The 20,960-nt window shown below is 39.7% G+C and overlaps 1 protein-coding gene across 3 annotated transcripts; it reads left to right on the forward strand.

Annotated features, from left to right (window-relative positions):
• Nucleotides 1-1,856: 1,856 nt before the first annotated feature.
• Nucleotides 1,857-19,047, forward strand: LOC311053099 (sodium-dependent lysophosphatidylcholine symporter 1-like). 3 transcript variants are annotated; one of them, XM_084068493.1, is made up of 14 exons: nucleotides 1,857-1,992; nucleotides 2,831-2,953; nucleotides 3,545-3,669; nucleotides 4,147-4,279; nucleotides 4,618-4,696; nucleotides 6,952-7,139; nucleotides 7,910-8,000; nucleotides 8,995-9,116; nucleotides 9,357-9,440; nucleotides 11,933-12,016; nucleotides 12,377-12,489; nucleotides 15,050-15,193; nucleotides 16,604-16,786; nucleotides 17,532-19,047. In XM_084068493.1, the coding sequence occupies exons 1-14, from the start codon at nucleotides 1,918-1,920 to the stop codon at nucleotides 17,710-17,712; spliced, it is 1,725 nt and encodes a 574-aa protein (XP_083924619.1). In that variant the 5' UTR covers nucleotides 1,857-1,917; the 3' UTR covers nucleotides 17,713-19,047. The 3 variants fall into 3 exon arrangements, with proteins under 3 accessions (XP_083924619.1, XP_083924621.1, XP_083924620.1); XM_084068495.1 differs by having other exon boundaries at nucleotides 4,152-4,279; XM_084068494.1 differs by having other exon boundaries at nucleotides 17,527-17,715.
• The last annotated feature ends 1,913 nt before the right edge of the window (nucleotides 19,048-20,960 follow it).

The raw sequence follows: 20,960 nt of genomic DNA on the forward strand, positions 1-20,960 counted from the left end.
GAAAACCCAGAGATGGCTTCACACGCTATGACTTAGTCTTTGGCAATCACCGTGCGAGGTTGCGTGTAAAGGCAAATTTCAAACTAGTGACAAAAATGCATTCATCAAGATGAGAGTTCTGAGAATTTGTGCTCCAGATAACATGGCGAATTGGCGATGATAAAGATCAATTGCTCCATAACAAGAAAAAGTGATGTTTAAAGATGCTGTTTCAATTTACAATTTAGAAGTAGGCTAGCTTACATCAGGGCAATATACATAGAGTTTGTAGCCTACATCATACTAGTTACCGAGCAGTATGGCTACAAGCATTTAGTGAGAAGAAGTACGCCTATAACCAAACAAATCAAAGTGTAATGTGTAAGGGAAACTTCTGCAGAGTTGTAAAAAACTGTTTTTCTATTGATCATTTAGCTGTTCGGTGGTATGGTGGGTACCACACTGGTTACTCTGGGAACAGGTGCAATGGGTACCACTGACAAGTACAACAAAGTACAACCGAGTACAACAAGTGCAGTCTTGTCTAATCCAGTGGGAACAAGTAAGGGTCTGTTAACTGTGCTGATGTGCAATATAAACATTAGATGATGTAATGCTGATGCTGATAGGATTTATTAGACTAATGTTAATTGTTAATATTTTGATGTTGTCATGATGCTGCTAGGACACATTCGTCACCTGCTTCTCACCCACACTATACAGACACAAAATACCCACAATGGATACATTAGCTTTAGTTTGTCATTGTTTATCGTTAATTTTAGCTTGCTTCAAATGTTTCTTTTGTTTATCAATTAATCAATTAACCAACCAACCAATCAATCAATCAATCAATCAATCAATCAATCAATCAATCAATCAATCAACCAACCACCCACAAGGCCAATTGGTGTTGTTCACTGTGCATGGTTTAGGTCAGGCCAGGGTGACCATAAAAACCCAATGACAACTTTCATCTGGTTGATTGCTCTGCAAGGTCTACTTTGCCTTCTTGTAATCTGTCTGTATTCTAATAACTATAGACACAATGGCTTATTAAATCAATAGCCTACACCCGAAAGTCAAAAGGATTAGTTATTTTTTCCTATTTGGGTTTTAAAAAATCCATTGTTTGCGGTAGTGTTAATTCTTCTGTTAGTTCTTCAAATAAGCAATAGATTGGTTACATGTGTGTTTATGGTTGTATCTGCGTCACGTGTGTGCAATCAATTACAGCATACAGTAGGCGGGCTAGACGGGATTTGCCGCAGGGCTACTATTGTAGAAAAGTCTGTTACAACAAGTAGGCTACAAGTTCGGTATTAAAAATGTACTTGAGTAAAAGTACAAAAGTATTGGCATCATAATATACTTAGAGTACCAAAAGTAAAAGTACTTGTTATGCAGTATGTCCCATTTCACGTCATGTATGAAACATCTTTTGAAAACAGCAGATCTACAAGCTCACAATGTATTGCTTTGCATGCCTTGTGAGCTTGTAGATCTGCTGACTGCTGTTTTCAAATAGCCAAAGTATAGGGTTTGAAGTGGTTAATGTATGTTTTGTAATAATAATCAAAATATACAAAGAAACTTTAACTAAAGTTTTGTAGTGGAGTAAAAGTATGATATTTGTCTCTGAGATGTAGTGGAGTAGAAGTAAAGGTATAGAAATTGGGAAAAACTCCAGTAAGTCAAAATACCTCAAAACTGTAGGCCTACTTAAGTACAGTAGGCTTACTTGACTCGAGTAAACATACTTGGTTACTTTACACCAGTGGTATTTCGGAAAGCCTCAGCCCATCCATGACGGTTATTTCACACACACGCATAAATGCAGAACGCGGGTTGGCTGGCTGACGTGAGGAAGGAAATACCTCGGAACCTGGCCATGGATGAGGAAAAGTACCCTGCTGACTTCTGGTCAGGGTCTGATCTATGATGAGTGTGAAGAACAGGACCATGGCGGACGAGTCTCCGCTCCGTCAAAGAAGAGGATCTGTCCAAAGTACAGTAAGTGTAAATAACTGGCAACCATGCGTATCTAACTTTGATGTAAACTTGCTGTGTAAACGTCAGTGTGGTGGAAAAAGTACTCAGATGTTTTTACTTCAATACAGCAGAAACACTCGGTTACAACTTGTAACAGAGTAACTTACTTACAAGTGAAAGTCCGGTATTCAAAATGTACGGTAAAAGTACAAAAGTATTGGCATCAAAATATACTTAAAAAGTATCAAAAGTAGAAATTACTCATTATGCAGAATGTCCCGTTTCACAAGTTTTCAAATCTATAAAATGTATATAAATCTTTTGAAAATAACAGATCTGCAAGCTCAATGCCTGCATGGAAAGGCTATTGTCAAATGGCCGAAATGTGCATAGGGCTGAAGAAGTTAGCCTACTGTATATTTTGTAATAATAATCAAAATATACAAACTAAAGTTTTCAAATAATTGTTGTGGAGTAAAAGTACAATATTTGCCTCTGAGATGTGGAGTAGAAGTAAAAGTGCTGAAAATTGGAAGTACGTCCAGTAAAGTAAAAATACCTCAAAATGTATTGTACTTACTTGAGTGAATGTAGTTACTTTCCACTGCGCTGTTCATACGAGACCCTATTAAGCATTGTAGCCTAGGAGGGTCATTACTTTCAAATAAATGACTGCCCCGTTGACACTGACTGCAATCTGTTTTGAATAGCTTAATTTTACTGTAAATAGTTTACGAGTCCATGAAGTTATTGATCAATAACTTGACAGAGTTTGTTCGGCTAAAGTAAACGTGGTTGTTGTATTGCTGTAAATAAAGGCATCAGGCTATCAATCAAGAATATTTTTTTGTCATTACAGAAAGGCACAGCAGGCATCCCTCTGTACAGGAAGATCAGCTATGCAGTGGGTGGCATGCCCTACCAAATGACTCAGACTGCCAAGGGATTCTTTTTGCAAATCTTTCTGTTGGATGTGGTACAGGTCAGTGTTCTGGTTCAGCTAATTCGATGTCATGCTTGTTGTGTAATATCAGTGGTTCTCAACCTGTGGGTCGAGACGCCCAGGGGGGTCCCCACATGATTTTGGGAGGGTCCGCAGATGACAGTGAAGTGACAATTTAAGGTATTTTAAGACCTTTTTAATACCCTAAAAATTAAAAAGAAAGAAAGATTACTGCATCAAAAGTAGGCCTAATCAACAAACTATACTATAAAAACTGGTCAAACATTGGCCAAATTGTCAAATAATATAAGGAAGAGGCAAAACATCGATCTACACGCTCACAACACCTTGCAACGCAAGGCGTTGTGAGCTTGTAGATCGGCCATTTTCACAATATTTATCTGTAGAACCGAGTCAAACTAAATTGAATGCCTCGACTCCCACATTCCAAGTGCTTATCAGGGTGGGGGGGACCCCAGTTCGAATATGATTTTTTTTGTGGGTCCCCACTTCTAACGTGATTATTTTGGGGGGGGGTCACAGCCTGAAAAGGTTGAGAACCACTCCAATATATAATAAGCATATTAGGGACAGGGCACATAAACAGTTACAATCTTCCTTTCTGTCTAGATGGGTCCATTCTATGCCTCTCTCATCTTGTTTGTGGGACGAGCTTGGGATGCCATCACAGACCCTATTGTTGGATACATGGTCAGTAAGAGTGGCAGGACGCGCATTGGCAAACTCATCCCTTGGTGAGTAAGTGGAACAGCAGGGGGACACTTGTTGTTTCTTCATCAGCGGTGGAAGAAGTAGGCTACATTTTGTACTTAAGTAAAAGCACCAATATCACAATGAAGAAATACTCTGTTGCAAATAAAAGTCTGGTATTCAAAAATTACTTGAGTAAAAGTACAAAAGTATTGGCATTAAAATATACTTAAGTACTGAAAGTAAAAGTTATGAGCTTGTAGATCGGCTATTTTCAAATAGCCAAGGTTTAAATAGGGCTGAAGTGGTTAATATGTTTTGTAATAATAATCCAAATCTACAGAGTTTTCTAATAATTGTAGTGGAGTAAAAAGTACAATATTTGACTCTGAGATGTTGTGGAGTAAAATTTAAAGTATAACAAATTCAGACGAGTGCTCACATTTACGTCGCAGTTACATTGTCCCATCACAGCCTTCACATGCTACTCACTAAAATGTTCTAGCAACTCCCTCCTCCAGGACAGTGTTCTCTATGCCGTTCGCTCTCGTCTCCTACATCATGATGTGGTTCGTGCCACAGACCTCCATGTCTTCAGCCTTTAGTTTCACCTGGTTCCTCATCTGGACATGCCTCTTTGATATGTTCTTGAGTGTAAGTCATCAATATTCTGACTGTGGTGTTGTGTATCCAGAGATAATGCACTGGTTAAATATGCATTATCTCTGGACTGCTTACACTGCTTGGACTGCTTACACTGCTTTTGGAAAAAAAAGGGGGAAAAATAATAAATATATACAGTGGTCCTACTCCTATTTGTATTATACGTAAATGTGCCTTTGTTGTAGGCTAATCATATTTACAGTATATATCTCCATATATGTGTAGAATTCAAGACTTTCTGTGATTTAGCTGTTGTACCTGTAATGCTTAGTTGCTTGGGGTTTATTACCAGAAGGCTGTGCTTCAAATGTCTCTCTTATTCTGTTTAGTGCTACAATATTCCCTACTCATCCTTGAACATGTTCCTGGGAGGAGACCAGAAAGACAGAGACTCAGCCACAGGATACAGTAAGACTGAAGATTGAACTACGCATGCATGCGAGCATGCGCACGCACACACACTCGATGTATGTACATGTATATGTACATGTATGTACTTTAACCCAGCTACAATTAGAAGACAGGAGTCCTGGGTGAAATAGAAAGACAGGTCCTTTTTATTGATAAAAAGAAAACTTGTTTCTTTCCTAACTCATTAAAATGCTGAGCAGAGCAATAACACTTCCACCAGCTACTGGCAACCGACTCCCCTGCTGGCTTCAGAGGCTGTCTGGGCTCCACTTTTGTTTGCTGCAAGCTTAGAGAAGGAAATATAAACATAATGAAAAAATGTGAATCACACCTTCCAAATTGCATTCCTTGGCGTCACATTTTACACAGCAACTCCTAAAAGCAAAAAAACCTGTATAAAATCAAATAAAGCCATGCCTAGCGTATTAAGCACAGCAATAAAAATGGCAGTTCAAGCACAGCTGTGTTAGCTGAAAATGGTATTTAACATGAAACCAAACAAACAAATTAACCAGTTAACTGCATTCCACCTATCGAAAGCATGTTTTCTTGTGTTAGGTAGGTTAGCTAATCTGCAACATGTACACAAAACAAAAAATAAAGTGGTCAATCCATGCACCAACCGCTTATTCAAAATAAATATCAACAACCCATACGGTAACACTTTCTATGAAACATATTATATCTATTCATTCACAAAACCTGTGTCTGTCTGTCTGTCCAAGTGTCCATCCCAGACATAGACTGAGAGAACGAGCCCGATTGATGGTCTTGAAGGGCGGATCCAAACCCAGGCGCTGGATTCCAACGCCGCTTCCTATTGCTTCACCAATCTATGCCCCCCCCCCCCCCCCCCCCGGTCTGTGCACGGAGCACGCTGACGTCACCAAATTTAGAGCGACGCCCCTCTGCACTCTGGTTGGTTAGGAGTTAACAAGATCCTAAGACCATCGTTCCTGCATCGTTCGCCCAGACTTTTTTTCTTTTGTAACAAAAGTAAAAGCATGGGTTTCCGAGGCTATCCCAGCGACATAACTCAAGCGCCACCTGACCGAATGGCCTCAAACTTGTCGTGTGTCCGATATGACCCGGGGGTGTGCAGTACCAAGTGACAATTCGGTTGGACCAACGGTTTCCTACTATCGACAAACCACAAATGTCTGTATCTGACTGTCCGTAGGTCTGCGGAGGACGCTCAGAATCTCTGTGTGTTTCGTATTGCTTCATTCATAAAGTAGTCAATCAATCAATCATAGTGTATCATAATTCTCAGTTGTAAGTTGTAATACGTTATAATTTATAATGCATTATAAAATAACCCCTTCCCGTCTGAAAAGCCCTTACATTTGGTTATTTATTATTATTCATTATAATGCATTATACAATTATTATAATTTATTTCAACTTCAAGAATCATAATACACTATGATTGATTGATCGACTACTTTATTAACATTCTTAGGCAGTAGGCAGGACTATGAGAATTACAATACACTATGATCCTGAAAAAAGTATTACACCTCCCCTAGCTGCCCGCTCGCCTCTCATTGAAAATAAATTACTCTGCGTGTCAGTTGCTCCCCATCTGACAAACCCTTTTAAATAGTGTGATAATGAGTAACTAAGTGGTCATTGGTCAGGAATGTCATTACTTAACCACTTAAAATGTGTAAATTGAAACTTTGTGTAATTATAGCAGAGACTGTGACACATGAGAGAAGGTTGAAAAAGAATGAAGCCAACGCGCGTGTGCATGTGTATTCACGTGTGTGATGCGTATTTTCGCTGAATGTTCACCTACAAGTCAAGAGAAGGGACGCTAAGGTTCATGTGGTTAAAGCAACCAATGACCAATTACTGTATATTATTTTTATATATTATGATATGTTATGGTATTTTTATACTTTTATGTATGTATTCAGCATGCATTTATGTGCCTGTGCTGTAAAAGGACAACTTGCCAGGGTCGATGTGTGCTTTTAGATGAGGGTTGGGTTAAATTGGGGTAATGAGACCTCATGCATTCATATCTTGGAAGTGTACTTTGAAACGTTGTTTCTTAAAAAGTAAAACCAAAAATACAGAGGAAATAACTGAGGAGACAAATAAACAATGGACAACAAAATAAAATGTTATAATTAGATAAACAAAGGAAAGACAAAACAAAAGAAAAGATATTGCTGCCTGTAAGTGAAAAATGTTTGAGCAGCTGTGATCTTTAGATGTGTCATGTTGTGTCTCTCAACATCCAGGAATGGGGGTTGAGATGTTTGCAGTGTTGGCTGGGGCCATAATTCAAGGTCAGATAGTGGGAGTGTACCATGCTAAGAAAGCACAGGCCTGCAGTCTGCTAAACTACACTGATGCCTCCCTCCTAAACTTCTCCTCTCCTGCCCTCCAAAATGTAACTGCATCCCTCACTGACAGTCTTCAGCATATAGTAAGCAATTTTTTAAAAGTGGCATACCATGCATTATACTCTTCCTACCAGTAAAGTCCTTAGGGGCCATGTCCACCTAGGCTTTTTTTCCCCGGCGAAAACACCAAAGCGCTTACCTAAAACACGTCCAAATGCCCAAGTTGAAAATATTTTAGCTCTCAGCATGCAGTAAAAAACGCCACGCGTGAATGAGCGTGTTCAAAATAAATTCCTGTTATAAACAATTCAAAACATACACTGCGCTCAGGGAAAAACGACTTGTTTGACACGGCCCCTTGTGTTCATTTATCCATGAGAGTGTAAAAATTGACCTAAATGGACTCTTACAGCAGACCATGCGCTATGCTCTTCTTCCTTCATCGTAAATTCATCATCAGTGTTAATATAACTCTTTGTTACAAATGGATAAATTAACTACTGCATTCAAATGTATCTCAAATATGAAGCCGACTTTCAGAATGTCGGCGATAGAATAAACGCTTTTTGTTGATGGCTGCTTTCCTTATCCTGTTCGCTATGTAAAGCTGTCATCATATAGCAGACTTTAATTGGACCAAATGGTTCCATTTGTACCCTCTTAGAGTATAGGGGCCCTTGACATTCTAACATTTGAGAACCACTGTCTTATCCCCTTGCCTCAAATAACTCAGCTAAATTCACCTACAGTTTCTCCCATAACCTTACTTCACCTAACCTAACCTCATCTTATCTTTTTGTCTTTGACCTAAGTATAACCTAATTATAACATTGGCGATCTAACTGTGTGTCAGAGGAAGGCCTATGCTGTTGCTGCTGTGGTCCAGACCAGCCTCTTCTTCATTTCCAGTCTTGTGCTCTTCTTGGGAGTCAAGGAGCAGCTGGGTGAGTCACGTTTGTGGTTAAAAGGCTTTATAAAACTCACATGAATGTGGTAATCTCCTAGAGCACGTGGTTCTAAAAACAATTTATGTCAACCTGCCTGGGACTCCCGTTCAAGATTTGTGTTATTTAAAAAATAATTAGCAGATACAAGCTCATAACGCATTGCATCGCGATACGCTATGTGCTTGTAGATCGGCTAGTAAGAGTATATAGGGTTAAAGTGGTTGAACTGATTTTGATGCTATATTAAGAAGACTTCCTTGGGACCCCCTGGGACCCCCCTAAGGACCCCTTCGGGTCCCTGGACCCCACTTTGAGAATCACTGTCCTAGTGTTTACCATAAATGGAGTCTATACCTCAAGCTACCAATTTCTTATATAATGTACAACATATACTGTATACACATACCTTACTATTTGACTTTTAAAACCAAGCTTGAGATGTATGACAATGTATGAGCATTTTCAAATAGTAGATAAATCCTACTGGATTACTTATAAGACCTTTCTCTATGAGTGGAGCCGTTAAGCGTCAATTGTTATTCCATGATTTTGCGAGGAACTGTTTTTATCCAACAGAGATTACTGGGTTATTCCATGAATTTCTGAGGAACGTTTTTTATCCAACAGAGATTACTGGGTGTGTCCTGTAAACTGTTGCCTATAACAACATTCCTCTGACATGATAAGTTTAATCATTTAACAACAAGCATGTTTGAAAATAGCAGATCTACAAGCTCACAATGTATCACAATGCAACGTGTTGTGAGCTGCTATTCTTAGTTTTTTCCCCCCGTTTTGTTGTTGTTAATGACAACAATATAGATTGCTAGAACTAGAAGGAAATATGAGCACTGCTATTCTTCAGTATTAAACAGTCAGCAAAACACAGTAAAATCTTAAGTGTAATTCGTCCATCGTAACTCTAACACTGAGGATTTTACTGTGTAGGTTGTTTATGACCCCCACTGTGTTCTGCTGGCCTCCGCTGCAGCTCCCCTCAGTACTCTGGGCAGGACACAGATGCCCTTCCTGACTGGCATGAAAATGTTGGTGAGACACACACCTTATGTCAAGCTGGTGTTTGGCTTCCTCTTCTGCTCACTTGCGTTTCAGGTAGGGGTTTGTTGCTGGGGTTGTGTCTGTATATACTGTATATAAGTGATTACTAAATATCTAAATAACTACTCAAATAGGTAAAATGAATCTTTGATAACTGTTGTAGACTGGGTTGTTTGATCGTTGTTTCCATGGCCACCTTTACTTATTCCTAGAAATGGTTATTTTTTACCTCAAAGATATCCTCATACTGTCCTCCACCCCCACTCCTCACCATGTGTGATATCTCGTTTCTAGATGGCGCAAGGGAACGCTGCACTTTTCTTCACCCACGCTGTAGGTATGGGGCCGTACTTCCAGCACCTGTTACTTGTTTTGATGGTGAGTAAGCCTATACTCAATGCTCAAACAAAAGTAATGGCATTTAACACAGAAGACAGAACCATCGCTACTGCCTCGTAGTCCCCTCTTGAGTCTGACCTAGTGCCACTGCCACGGCCCGTGTCCCTCGTCCTACAAATACATTCCCTTAGGGGAGGGGGAGCCAGTCCATGTAGGCATTTGTAGATAAAGAAGGCAGATAAAACACAGCAGAGAGTCTTTTGTTACTACCCATGCATTGTGTACAGGTGTTTGCCTGGTAGCATTTTGCATGTTATTTGTCCATGTGTAGTCCTCTTTTCCCACCCCGCACCCTGTATGCTATCAGGGAAAACTGCTACATTAATTACTATACTCTGAATACATTTGGGTCTTAATACAGGTAAATACAAGACGTCTTAACATTGAAATGTTGGAACAGAAAGAAAAAAAATAGTCAAACGCTATGCTACAAGATGCACACCTTAAAGAGGCTGAAATGTGTAAATTAAAACAGAAAAGTTAATTATTTTACACACCAACATCACAGTACTTCTGCATGATTTATTTTGACGTTTCAGTCACAAGGACTTTTACCAAGACCACCCAACTATGAAGTGAAGTAACAGTGTTTAAATATAGCCCATACTTCCATAATGATCTACAGCTGTGTTGAAGTTGTGGCCACAAGCACACACAAAAACATCTGCATATGATGGTGTGTGTCTCTAGTACAAAAACACATTTATTCACAGAAGTCATCATTCCCCACAAAGTAATGTTTTGGTAATGTTTTGTACCAGTTTGAGTGAGGTTTGGACAAAATCTGTAGGAGTTTTATTTAAAAGAATATGTTGTAAAAATCGGCCTCCTGGTGGCGCTATATCAAGCCGATGTGAGAAATTTGGCGCAAAGGTTTTTACTTGGCCCTAACCCGTATGCGTACACAGTTTCCATCGGCCGATCGGTCCAACGGTGCCGGAGATTAACTGTCCACATACGGACGGACAGGGGCGAAAACATAGTCTCGGCCATGCCTATGAGGAGACAAATCCTATATTAAAAATGCTTAGAGGGTGGGCGGGTGGGCGGGCGGATGGAACTGAACGAGTTCAATGGTGCAACCCAGAAGTGGAAATGGCCATACTTCGGTGACCATTGCTCTTATCAGCGCAACACAGGACTAGGTTTGAAGGCAGCGTAGCGGCTTCAATATCTAGTAACATCAAAGACTCAAATAAATTATGAATACTAGACCATACCCGGTCGACGCATCCGTGGGGGGATATGCGCACATGATCTGGCAACCCGGGAGGCAGTTCGTCCCATAGCTGGGCAGCCCCGTAACCATGGCGACATTCTTTGACACAAAAGCGCTAATAAGAAGCTGAGATTTGATGAAATTGAAAAACGGGCTTCACAGTTAAGTTCAGATGGTAATGGTCAATGGCTGTGTGCAAAATCAGAGCAATTGGTCCAGCCACTGAGGAGAACCGGGTAGCTTCACCTACTCACCTACTCACTCACCACTACAAACGGACAGAGGTTACTAGAATTATAGTAGGATAGTAGGATATAATTTTTTGTTATTTCCAATGTTTTCGTTTTTTTTTCATATAACCTAACACCACCCTCAATACCAAAAGCAAAGAAAATAAGAGAACTCAGACAGCTAAAACAAAATACATTCTCAAGATGACCTATTACAGGGCCCAATTAAAAGAAAAGGTGTCATACTTCATCTGGAGCTTAGCCGTGATTTTTGCCTTTGTTAAGACAGAATAGAGTAATCGTCTTGTTTTTTGCCACCAACAGAAGAATTATGTTATACCGTATGCACACCACTTATTTGCCAACCTCTCTGGAACCGATCCAATAATATACACTCTTTCTTGGGTCTAACAGTAAATCTATGTTTAGTATAGTCAATAATTCTGTATGAATCCCCTTCCAATAAGTTTGAGATTTTGTACAATCCCAGAAGATGTGGATATGATCTCCTATTTCCTTGCAGTCTGTTTTATCCTTATCAAATTTGGATACCACCAAAGGTGTTCTGAAATATCACATTTTCAATTACATCATTTCCACAATGGGCTGTTTCTCCAATTCCTCATCTTATAACATCCATTTCCAATTCCCATTTGCCCATTTATCTCCAAGGTGTTCCCTGATGCAAGGGCATGCAAGCAGCTGTATATTTGTGACATCATTTTTGTACCCCTCCTCTCCTCTGTCATTCTAAGAGAGAATGAGTTACAGTATGGGACTCAGATTTGTAAACACTTAATTGTTTCTTGGAATGCGGATGTGTCATGGTATACAAATTTGGGAAAAAAACATTGAAATGGTGATCAAGGCTGTGGATTGTTATTGTCACATATGGGGTGTCAGTTATGTTTGGAAGCTCACACTCAGACAGAGTTTCAAGTGGTTTCATTGACGTGCAAGATGGTTTCACTGTACGATGTAAAGCAAGTTAACGTATTTATTCTCTCTGTTTGCTCCTTCAGACAGCAGCCACATTGTCAATCCCTCTGTGGCAGATTTTGCTGGGCAGGCTGGGCAAGAAGACCACACTCTTCATCGGCATGTCTGTGAGTTGATCAGAGGATGCATAATACATTCTTAAGAAATCAAGCCTGCTTGGATCACAGTTTAAACTAAGTTATAAGACTGTTATTCCCTGGAGGGAAATTCTGGTTTCACAGCAGCAACGGCAGGCTACAATGTTGAAGCACAGGGGAGGCACAGAGTAAAAGTCAAAAACAAGATAGCAAGATGGCACTAAATATCTGTAATTGGCCACTGAATCAGCAAATATGCTGTATTATGTATAGTCTATCAATCTGCATTGTCTATCAATTGAGTATATGTGTATGTATTCTAAGCTAATTATTAGTACTATGTTGGTATGTTAAAATGCTGGTAATCTCTACTTCTTGTCCGTGTTTCAGATCTATGTTCCAGTGCTGACGGTGATCGTCAGTGTTCACGGCAGTCTTCCTGTTTTCATCCCCTTGTCCATAATTGCTGGGTGCAGTCTAGCAGTGCTCTACTTGCTGCCCTGGTAAGTATGTTTGCCTGTATTTGTTTGTGTTATGGCTCAGTCACACACTTCAGAAGGGTGGGTCTGATGAAGACCTAAGAGTCGATACGCGTTGGTCTGTTTGTTTGGCTTGGTCTTCTTCTCCATAACTGCTGTCTGCACCACTGGTTGATTTTAAATCAAGCAAGACGTCTTGGATTTTGTTTTCATAATCTGTTAAATCAAGCAAGACGTCTTGGATTTTGTTTTCATAATCTGTTAAGTTTCTCCTTATGTGCATGATGCAACCTGATTTCAAAATCGGTTAGGATTTTAAAACTCCTGTAGTGTCAGCTCAGCTTTATAGGCTGCAAGATGAGAAGAGAACTGCAGGGCTGATGACAAGAGCGGAGACAGGTGTGTAACTGGGTCTGAAGCAGGACTACCAAGAGAGTTGTAAAATGATGTCACGTGTGACGCTTGGTCAGATGTTGCCCCAACTCATCACTATCGTACGACTGGAGAGTGAGAATATGTAGGCATGTAAGTGTGTTATACATCAGTGGTTCTCAAACTTTCTTATAAGGACCCCCAAATGAATATGTATTTGGCTGGTATTTTGTAGAAAATAGCAGATCTACAAGCTCACAGCGTGTCACAATGCGATGTGTTATATGTGTGTAGGATTATAGTGGTTAAACTGAGCTTGATGCTATATTACTCATTTTGCTGGGGACCCCGGGGGTCCCCGGATCGCACTTTGAGAACCACTGTTCCACATAATAGTCCTCTTTTCACTTTAATATCATACTTGTTCCTCTGTCTCCTGCTCATGATTATCTTGTTTCAGAGGAGTCAGACAGTCTGACACAGATATCAGTGTTGTTGCAACACAAAAATATCACACTTAGTGCCTGACTAATTTGGCCTTCACCAAAGCCCTGCATGCCAAGTGTCATTTCCAATATGTATTATGTCTCAGAACAAAGAAAGGCGCTGGAGCAACACGGACGATTAGAGCCTTTTTTATTTAAGTCACAGGGTGCAAAGCACAGGAAAAAAACTACAACGTTTCGATGTAAGGTTAGGTCTTTGTCAGGTCATCAATGACCTGAAGAAGATGTAACCTTACATTGAAACGTTTTTTTTTCCTGTGCTTTGCACCCTGTGATTTAAATAAAAAAGGCTCTAATCATCCGTGTTGCTCCAGCGCCTTCTTTGTGCAGTTATACGTGTCTGCCCCTGAGACGCACCGGATCAGCCTGATTTCGGCTTGAGGCGCGGTGGAATATCCCTTTAATCATGTATTATGTCTCTTTAGTGTTTAGTGTCAACTCACACCTCCTCTGGTTCTCTTAGCCAGCAGTACATCAGCAGTTATACAGTGCCACCTATTGGCCTGGAATATATTCAGAACCCAACATAGTGACACACTTATGCATTGGTAATAATCATTATGTACAGGGACTAAAATGGCAATAAGCAATGTAACAGCGTTATGGGTGTTAATAAATGTAGACACAAATAGAGTGAGTATAACACAGCCATAAAACCTGCCAAAACATCCATATTTCCAGTAGCTTCATTTCGTACCATGCAAACAACATACTGTATGCTTGCAGGCTATCATCCATTTTCCAATAAAGACTGCAGTAGCAAAACCCAGACAGGTTGAGTCATGAAGAAGAAAATGCAACCACTGCTTCACTATTCTGTTGTGTCAAAGATGATTGATCGATTGATTGATTGATTGATTGATTGATTGATTGATAGGTTGATTTCACAGGCTTTTATGCCGCTATTGATAGTACACAGTGGAGATAGACACAGGAAACAGGGAGAGAGAGACGGGGAGTGACACGCAGCAAAGGTCATCGGGATTCGAACCATCAGGCTGCATTAGAGCCTACAGTATATGTGGTATGCACCTGGACCGCTAGGCCAGTGGGCGCCCTATTGTTTGATTGAATGATTGTTTGTCAACAGTACGGCAGTACAGTAAAAAAAAAAAGCTATGCTAAAAGGATAACACAAAAAGCTGTGGGGGGCTTGTTTCCATTGTGATCCATCTACTGTACAAGCTCACAATGTGTGAATTTGCAGATAGGAATTTTTCACTACTTTTGAATGACACTGTCATATGTCAAAGTATACATTTCCTGCCGGACAGTGACGATATCCTGTAAGACTTGGTGAATCATTGGATGTATTTGACTATCACACTGATTCCCACTCTGACCCTCTTTTCCATCCTTGTCTGTCAGCCTGTCCTCCTTCCTGTCTTCAGCCATTTTTATGTCTCTTATACTTCTACCCCTCTCTGTCTTCAATCTTAAATGACACTTAAAAACCTGGCCTTTCTACAGCAGCGTTTCTCAACATTTTATACATTTTTATTTTCCATCTATCTTTCTTAGTGATTGATATGTACTTTAGTGTTTAACCGTTTTCTTTTTAAGGGTTTCTTGTTTTCTTTTTTATGCAAAGCACAATTTTTATTTATATATCACTTAGTGTAAAGCACTTTAAGCTGCATGTTTTGCAAGAAAGGTATACAAATAAATGTATTATTATTATTATTATTATACCTGTCTTGCTACAGGTCTATGCTTCCAGATGTGGTAGATGACTTCAAGGTGAAGCACCCAGATGACAAAGACCTGGAACCGATGTTCTTCTCCTGTTTTGTTTTCTTCAATAAGTTTGGAGGAGGCATGGCCATAGGGATATCCACTCTGGTGCTACAGTGAGTTACCTGGAGACACATGCGCGCGCACACACACACACACACACACACACACACACACACACACACACACACACAGACACACACACACACACACACACACACACACACACACACACACAGCTTGCCTGATCCAATTTGCAATTTCTGGGTCGATGCTGCAGTTCTCAGAAAGGAGACTCCCCAGTGCACCAACACGAGCACGCACGCACGCACGCACGCACGCACGCACGCGCACGCACGCACACGCACACGCACACACACACACACACACACACACAGTTTTAGGCCGATCGGTCGGACGGTGCCTGCCATGAGTTATGCCTGGGGCAGACAGACACACACAGGGTTCATGAATTCATCCTCCTATAATTTGAGTAACCTCTGTCCGTTTGTCTATAGTGGTGTAGTGGTGAAGCTACCCGGTTCTCCTCAGTGGCTGGAGCAATTGCTCTGATTTTGCACACAGCCATTGACCATTACCATCTGAACTTAACTGTGAAGCCCGTTTTTCAATTTCATCAAATCTCAGCTTCTTATTAGCGTTTATGTGTGAAAGCGCATATCCCCCCACGGATGCGTCGACCGGGTATGGTCTAGTAGATTTTATTCCTAAACTGATAACCAGCAGAGGGCACTATGACACTCAACAATTTGAGTATGAATTGGCACAGCTGTATGATTCGCTGTTTTATCTGCTGTCTAACCACTTTCACCCTCTTGTCCCTATTTTGGGCTTAAGCAAATCTTTTTGTTAGATTTTCAAAACTTCTGTAGAATTATTTGTCTGTCTGTCTGTCTGTCTGTCTGTCTGTCTGTCTGACTTGTCCTGGCATGGTTTGGTCCATTGTCCCATTAGAGGGTAGGGTAATGTAATGTAAATCAATACAAAGTTATTCTGAGTGATCACCTTTATCCTTTTTTCACTAACATTTTATTAGTACAAAAGACAATATACAAGACAAAAGACATACAAATATGCATGGCATCATGGGTCAAGCAAACGACACTATTCACCTGGAAAGCCATAATATCCCAAGACCTATTATCACTCATAGATATAATCAATCCATTTTTACTGTTTTCTCTCAAAAAACACTTTGTTTCAACCTCAGATTAGCGGTAATCCTTCGCATGTAAAACTTCTCAGAGACCGATGTCAACTTTATCCTGAAAAACTTCTATCTTGATGGGAGTGGTCTCTGTTATCTGTGATCGTATGTTATGGCCTCTACCATCATCATCAAACCACTCATTTGAGAATTATCAGAGTTCTAAGGCCTAATTCTTGTAAACAAAAAAACAATACCTAACAAACTAAAGTATACAAAAAAATATATTCCAACCAGGTAGGTGTACGGTTTAACTTCTTTCTGTCAAACTCACTGTTTGGGTCCACTGTTTCTTCAGTTTTGTTGGCTATACGCCTGGGGCATGCAGTCACCCACCAGCAGTGGCCACTGCTCTTCGCATCCTGTTTGCCCCCGTACCCATCGTTCTGCTTCTCATTGGGATGCTGGTCTTCTGTCTGTACCCCATCAATGAGAAGAGACGACAGCAAATACAGAGAGATCTGCTCCAGGCAGTAGCAGCGTGAGTAACCATTCTCTAACACCGGTGTCTCTCTCTATCCTGGTAATCATACCATGGTCTAAATATCTCTCTCCAATCCAGACATATTAAGAAAATACAAAGCAACTACATGGCAGATAGTAGATAACACACTTTCTCAACACAGTACACAGTATTTTTAAAATATTATATATTTGATTTCCGTTTTATACAGTATGTACTGTATATATTCTGAAAAAAGTATATATATATATATATATATATATATATATATATATATATATATATATATATATATATATATATATATATATATATATATATATATATATATATATATATACCCATATATACATATATATATATATATATATATATATATATATATACCCATATATACATATATATATATATATACCCATATATACATATATATATATATATACCCATATATACATATATATATATATATACCCATATATACATATATATATATATATACCCATATATACATATATATATATATATACCCATATATACATATATATATATATATATATATATATATATATATATATATATATATATATATATATATATATATATATATATATATATATATATATATATATATATATGTACACACACACACACACACACACACACACACACACACACACACACACACACACACACACACACACACGCTGTATATGTGTATACTAACTTTGTATAAATATAGTACTTGTGTGTTTCACCAGGGAAGAAGACAGAAGGGTTGCCATGGACTTAGAGGAGAATTCACACCTGTAGTCTCTAACTGGTACAGGAGTTGGACTGTCAGTCGATGCCAAGAGGCTTTTTGTTCTGAGCAATTTGAAAACCCATTCAAAAACATCAGTTCTATCATCCACAATCCAATCACAGGTTGCTGGTTTGAATGTTAACCCCAATTAATCGTATCAGTGGAGTGTCGCAGCATAAATGAACACAGGAATGACCATAGCGGCATATCATTGGTCCAGGTGTGTTACCTGTTTAATAGGCTACTAGGCTACTAATATTTTTCAACCACAACTCATGAGACGAGACATTTGGGAACAGACACCATGAGACAAAAGACACAAATGTTTTCGTCATGTGGAATGGGAAATGTATTCATCTCATCACCTGTGCAACGATGGTAGAAACCGCAAATCATTTGACAAGACTTCTCCAAACAAGAAAAAGGAAGAAGGAACTGAAATCACAGTTGTATATGTGTACCGTATACATGAAACTGGATAAAGTGCTGTCATCAGTATTTTAAGTATGCATTTGTCTCATCATCAACAAAGCACAGTGATGGTGAAAGGGAACTTGGAAATACACCTTCGGACAAACCTTAAACCATTCAACTACATTTTTACATTTTTCCAAGAAAAAGAAGGAAATTAAATCTCAACCATTTGTACCGACACCGTGCATGTAACTGGATCAAGTGTATTTTAAAAGTCCCATAAATCATTTCTGCATTATTGTTTCATGTGCATATCACGTTTTCATAATGTATCTATTATTATTCATATTAAACTATTCACTTATTCCGTGTTTGCATTAATTGAATCAATTTAGCAGCCTATGATTTAAACCACTTTCTGGTGTATGTAGATATCACCAGTCATGCAAAACGGCTAAGTAGATGTCATGCCCCAAAATCTTAAAGTAAATTGTCAAAGGACAAAAAGTGTCCGCACCCAAAATCTTGCCCACGTCCCTGTTCTAGAGTAGCCTATTACAGAATGTCCAGGGGCAGAATTTGCCTTGTGTGTGTGTGGGCCAACAACCAGAAAGAACAGCAAAAGCAGAGGCTATTCTTGAGACAGCTGGGACCCTGCACAGAAATTCACAATTCTGACCATATTGAATGAGCCTTCAGGGACCCATTATATGCTCTGGACCCCGGGTAGTTGCCTACTTTGCCTGTTCATAAAATGTACAACTGTACAGTATGAGGGGTGCTTTCGATTCAGCTTCTGAAATTCAGGGTCAGACTCTGCACCGTGGGTTTCAGTTGGCCCAATTGTCTAGAGGGCTCCCCTAATCTTTGGGCCCCTAGGCCTGGTCCCAACAGGCTCGTTCAGGGAACCAGACCACACACATACACTCTCTCGCTTTTGGGCCTCTACAGGAGGCTTGCTTTTGTTCTTGACCTTTACTCTTACCTGTACCTCTCCCGTGTTTCACTCTTACTGTTGTTGCTGCTGTGAGTCACCTGAATTTCCTTCTGGGGATCAACAAAGGTTTATCTTATCTTCAACTTGCAGGCACTTGAAACTTGCTTGAGATAGGTAATCCAACCCACTAAATATCATTGTGTGGTTATTTCTGTCAAAGTCATGTTATTGTTGGATTTTTATTAAGGCCGGGCCGTTAACGCCGTTAACGGGCTAAGTTAACGCGGACTCTTATCGTGCGATAAAAAAAATTACCGCCGTTAATCTATTCTCAAAGTTGGGTCTGGGAGCCAAAACATTAGCTGATGTAGCTGGGCGAATTACTCTGTGTCTGTGTGTGACTGCAATGCGTGTGTGCGTGTGCGTGTGCGTGTGCGTGTGTGTGTGTGTGTGTGTGTGTGGAGGGGGGAATAGGTGTCGGGTTTCACATGGTCAGACGTGCGCACTGCCTCTCATTCATTTCACTCAGATAGAGAGAGGAGGAGCGTGTTGCTCCACTCGTTAATTCATTTGCTTCAGGTCTGTAAGCCCAGCGAAGCTTATTAAAGTGGTCATTGGACAAAAGCAGAGCCTCCGCTACCGTGTTGATGAACAAACATAGCAGTAGTTGGGCGCTGTTTGGTAATACTTGTTGCGTGAGCATGCTAATGAGTGCTACATGCTAACAACAACAAACACATGTATGCTATTAAGCGTGCGGGTGCACACGCACACACGCACACACACACACACACACACACACACACACACACACACACACACACACACAGTGTAGGACAGTGGTTCTAAAAGTGGGTCCTTATATGGGTCTGTAACTCGGAGTGTACAAACCAAATGGACCCTTATGGGTCTGTAAATTCAGTGTCCAAATGGAACCAATTGTTCACAATTTTCAATGATAGGCCTACTGGAGAAACTTTTCAATAGCAGACTAGATTCTTTTTTGGAAAAATGTAATGTAGCCTACTCTCAGAGAGTCAATATGGTTTTAGAACTAACAGATCAACATCTCAGGCATTGATGGAATCCATTGAAAGAATCACAGTTGCAATTGGAATATTAATTTACCCCAAAAAAGCTTTTGACACTATCTATCACACCATATTAATAAACAAACTGGAGAAAATTGGTATTAGAGGCATTGCAGTAGACTGGATTAAAACAAAGTTATTTGGACAGACGTCAACAGTTTGTGAAGCTGGGCAAATACAGCTCAAATCATTTGGGCGTCTCCCAGGGGTCAGTATTGGGGCCCAAACTTTTTATTCAATTATTCAATATCAATGATATTTGCCAAGTTTCTTTCTAAGCTGCTGTCACTGGTACTTTTTGCAGTTGACACATATGTTTTTTGCTCTGGGGATTATCCAGATGATAATATAAAATAATTTGGAATAAACAGGGATTGCTTTTTCAAATGCAGTGTTTACACATGTTTTTCAGACTGGATAAAACTGTTTTTTTTATCGATCATATCGACATTGGTTATATCGGTTATCGGTCATAACAGCAATATATCATATCGGATATCGATATCGGCCAAAATCCCATCGGTGCATCCCTAGAACACACATATTTTGAATGCCTTCGGCAGACTTCAAATGAGCCATTTTAATCTAGATTAATCTAGATTAACTCCAGGATTGCAGATAGATTAATCTAGATTAAAAAAAATAATTTATGCCCACCTCTAATTTTTATCCATTAAAAAAGTTATTTTCACGAACAAAATATCTATCTATGGTCTATGTTTATGGACGATGTATCGAAGCTGTGAATGGACAATGACACTGTCACTGTATGGTCCTTAAAGAAAATCTGAAATACGAAGCAAAGATCACAGGTAGCCGAAGGCAGTAAGGAAAGAAATACAAATTTTCTGACCCTAAAACTATAACAATCAGCTTGGGAATAGCACCCACTTGCGACCATTACGGAATAAATAGTAATCCTTTAAAAGGTTTTGATCATCAACAGCA

The sequence above is a fragment of the Gymnoscopelus microlampas genome (genome assembly GCF_963454915.1).
Source record: "Gymnoscopelus microlampas genome assembly, chromosome: 10".
NCBI lineage: Eukaryota > Metazoa > Chordata > Actinopteri > Myctophiformes > Myctophidae > Gymnoscopelus > Gymnoscopelus microlampas.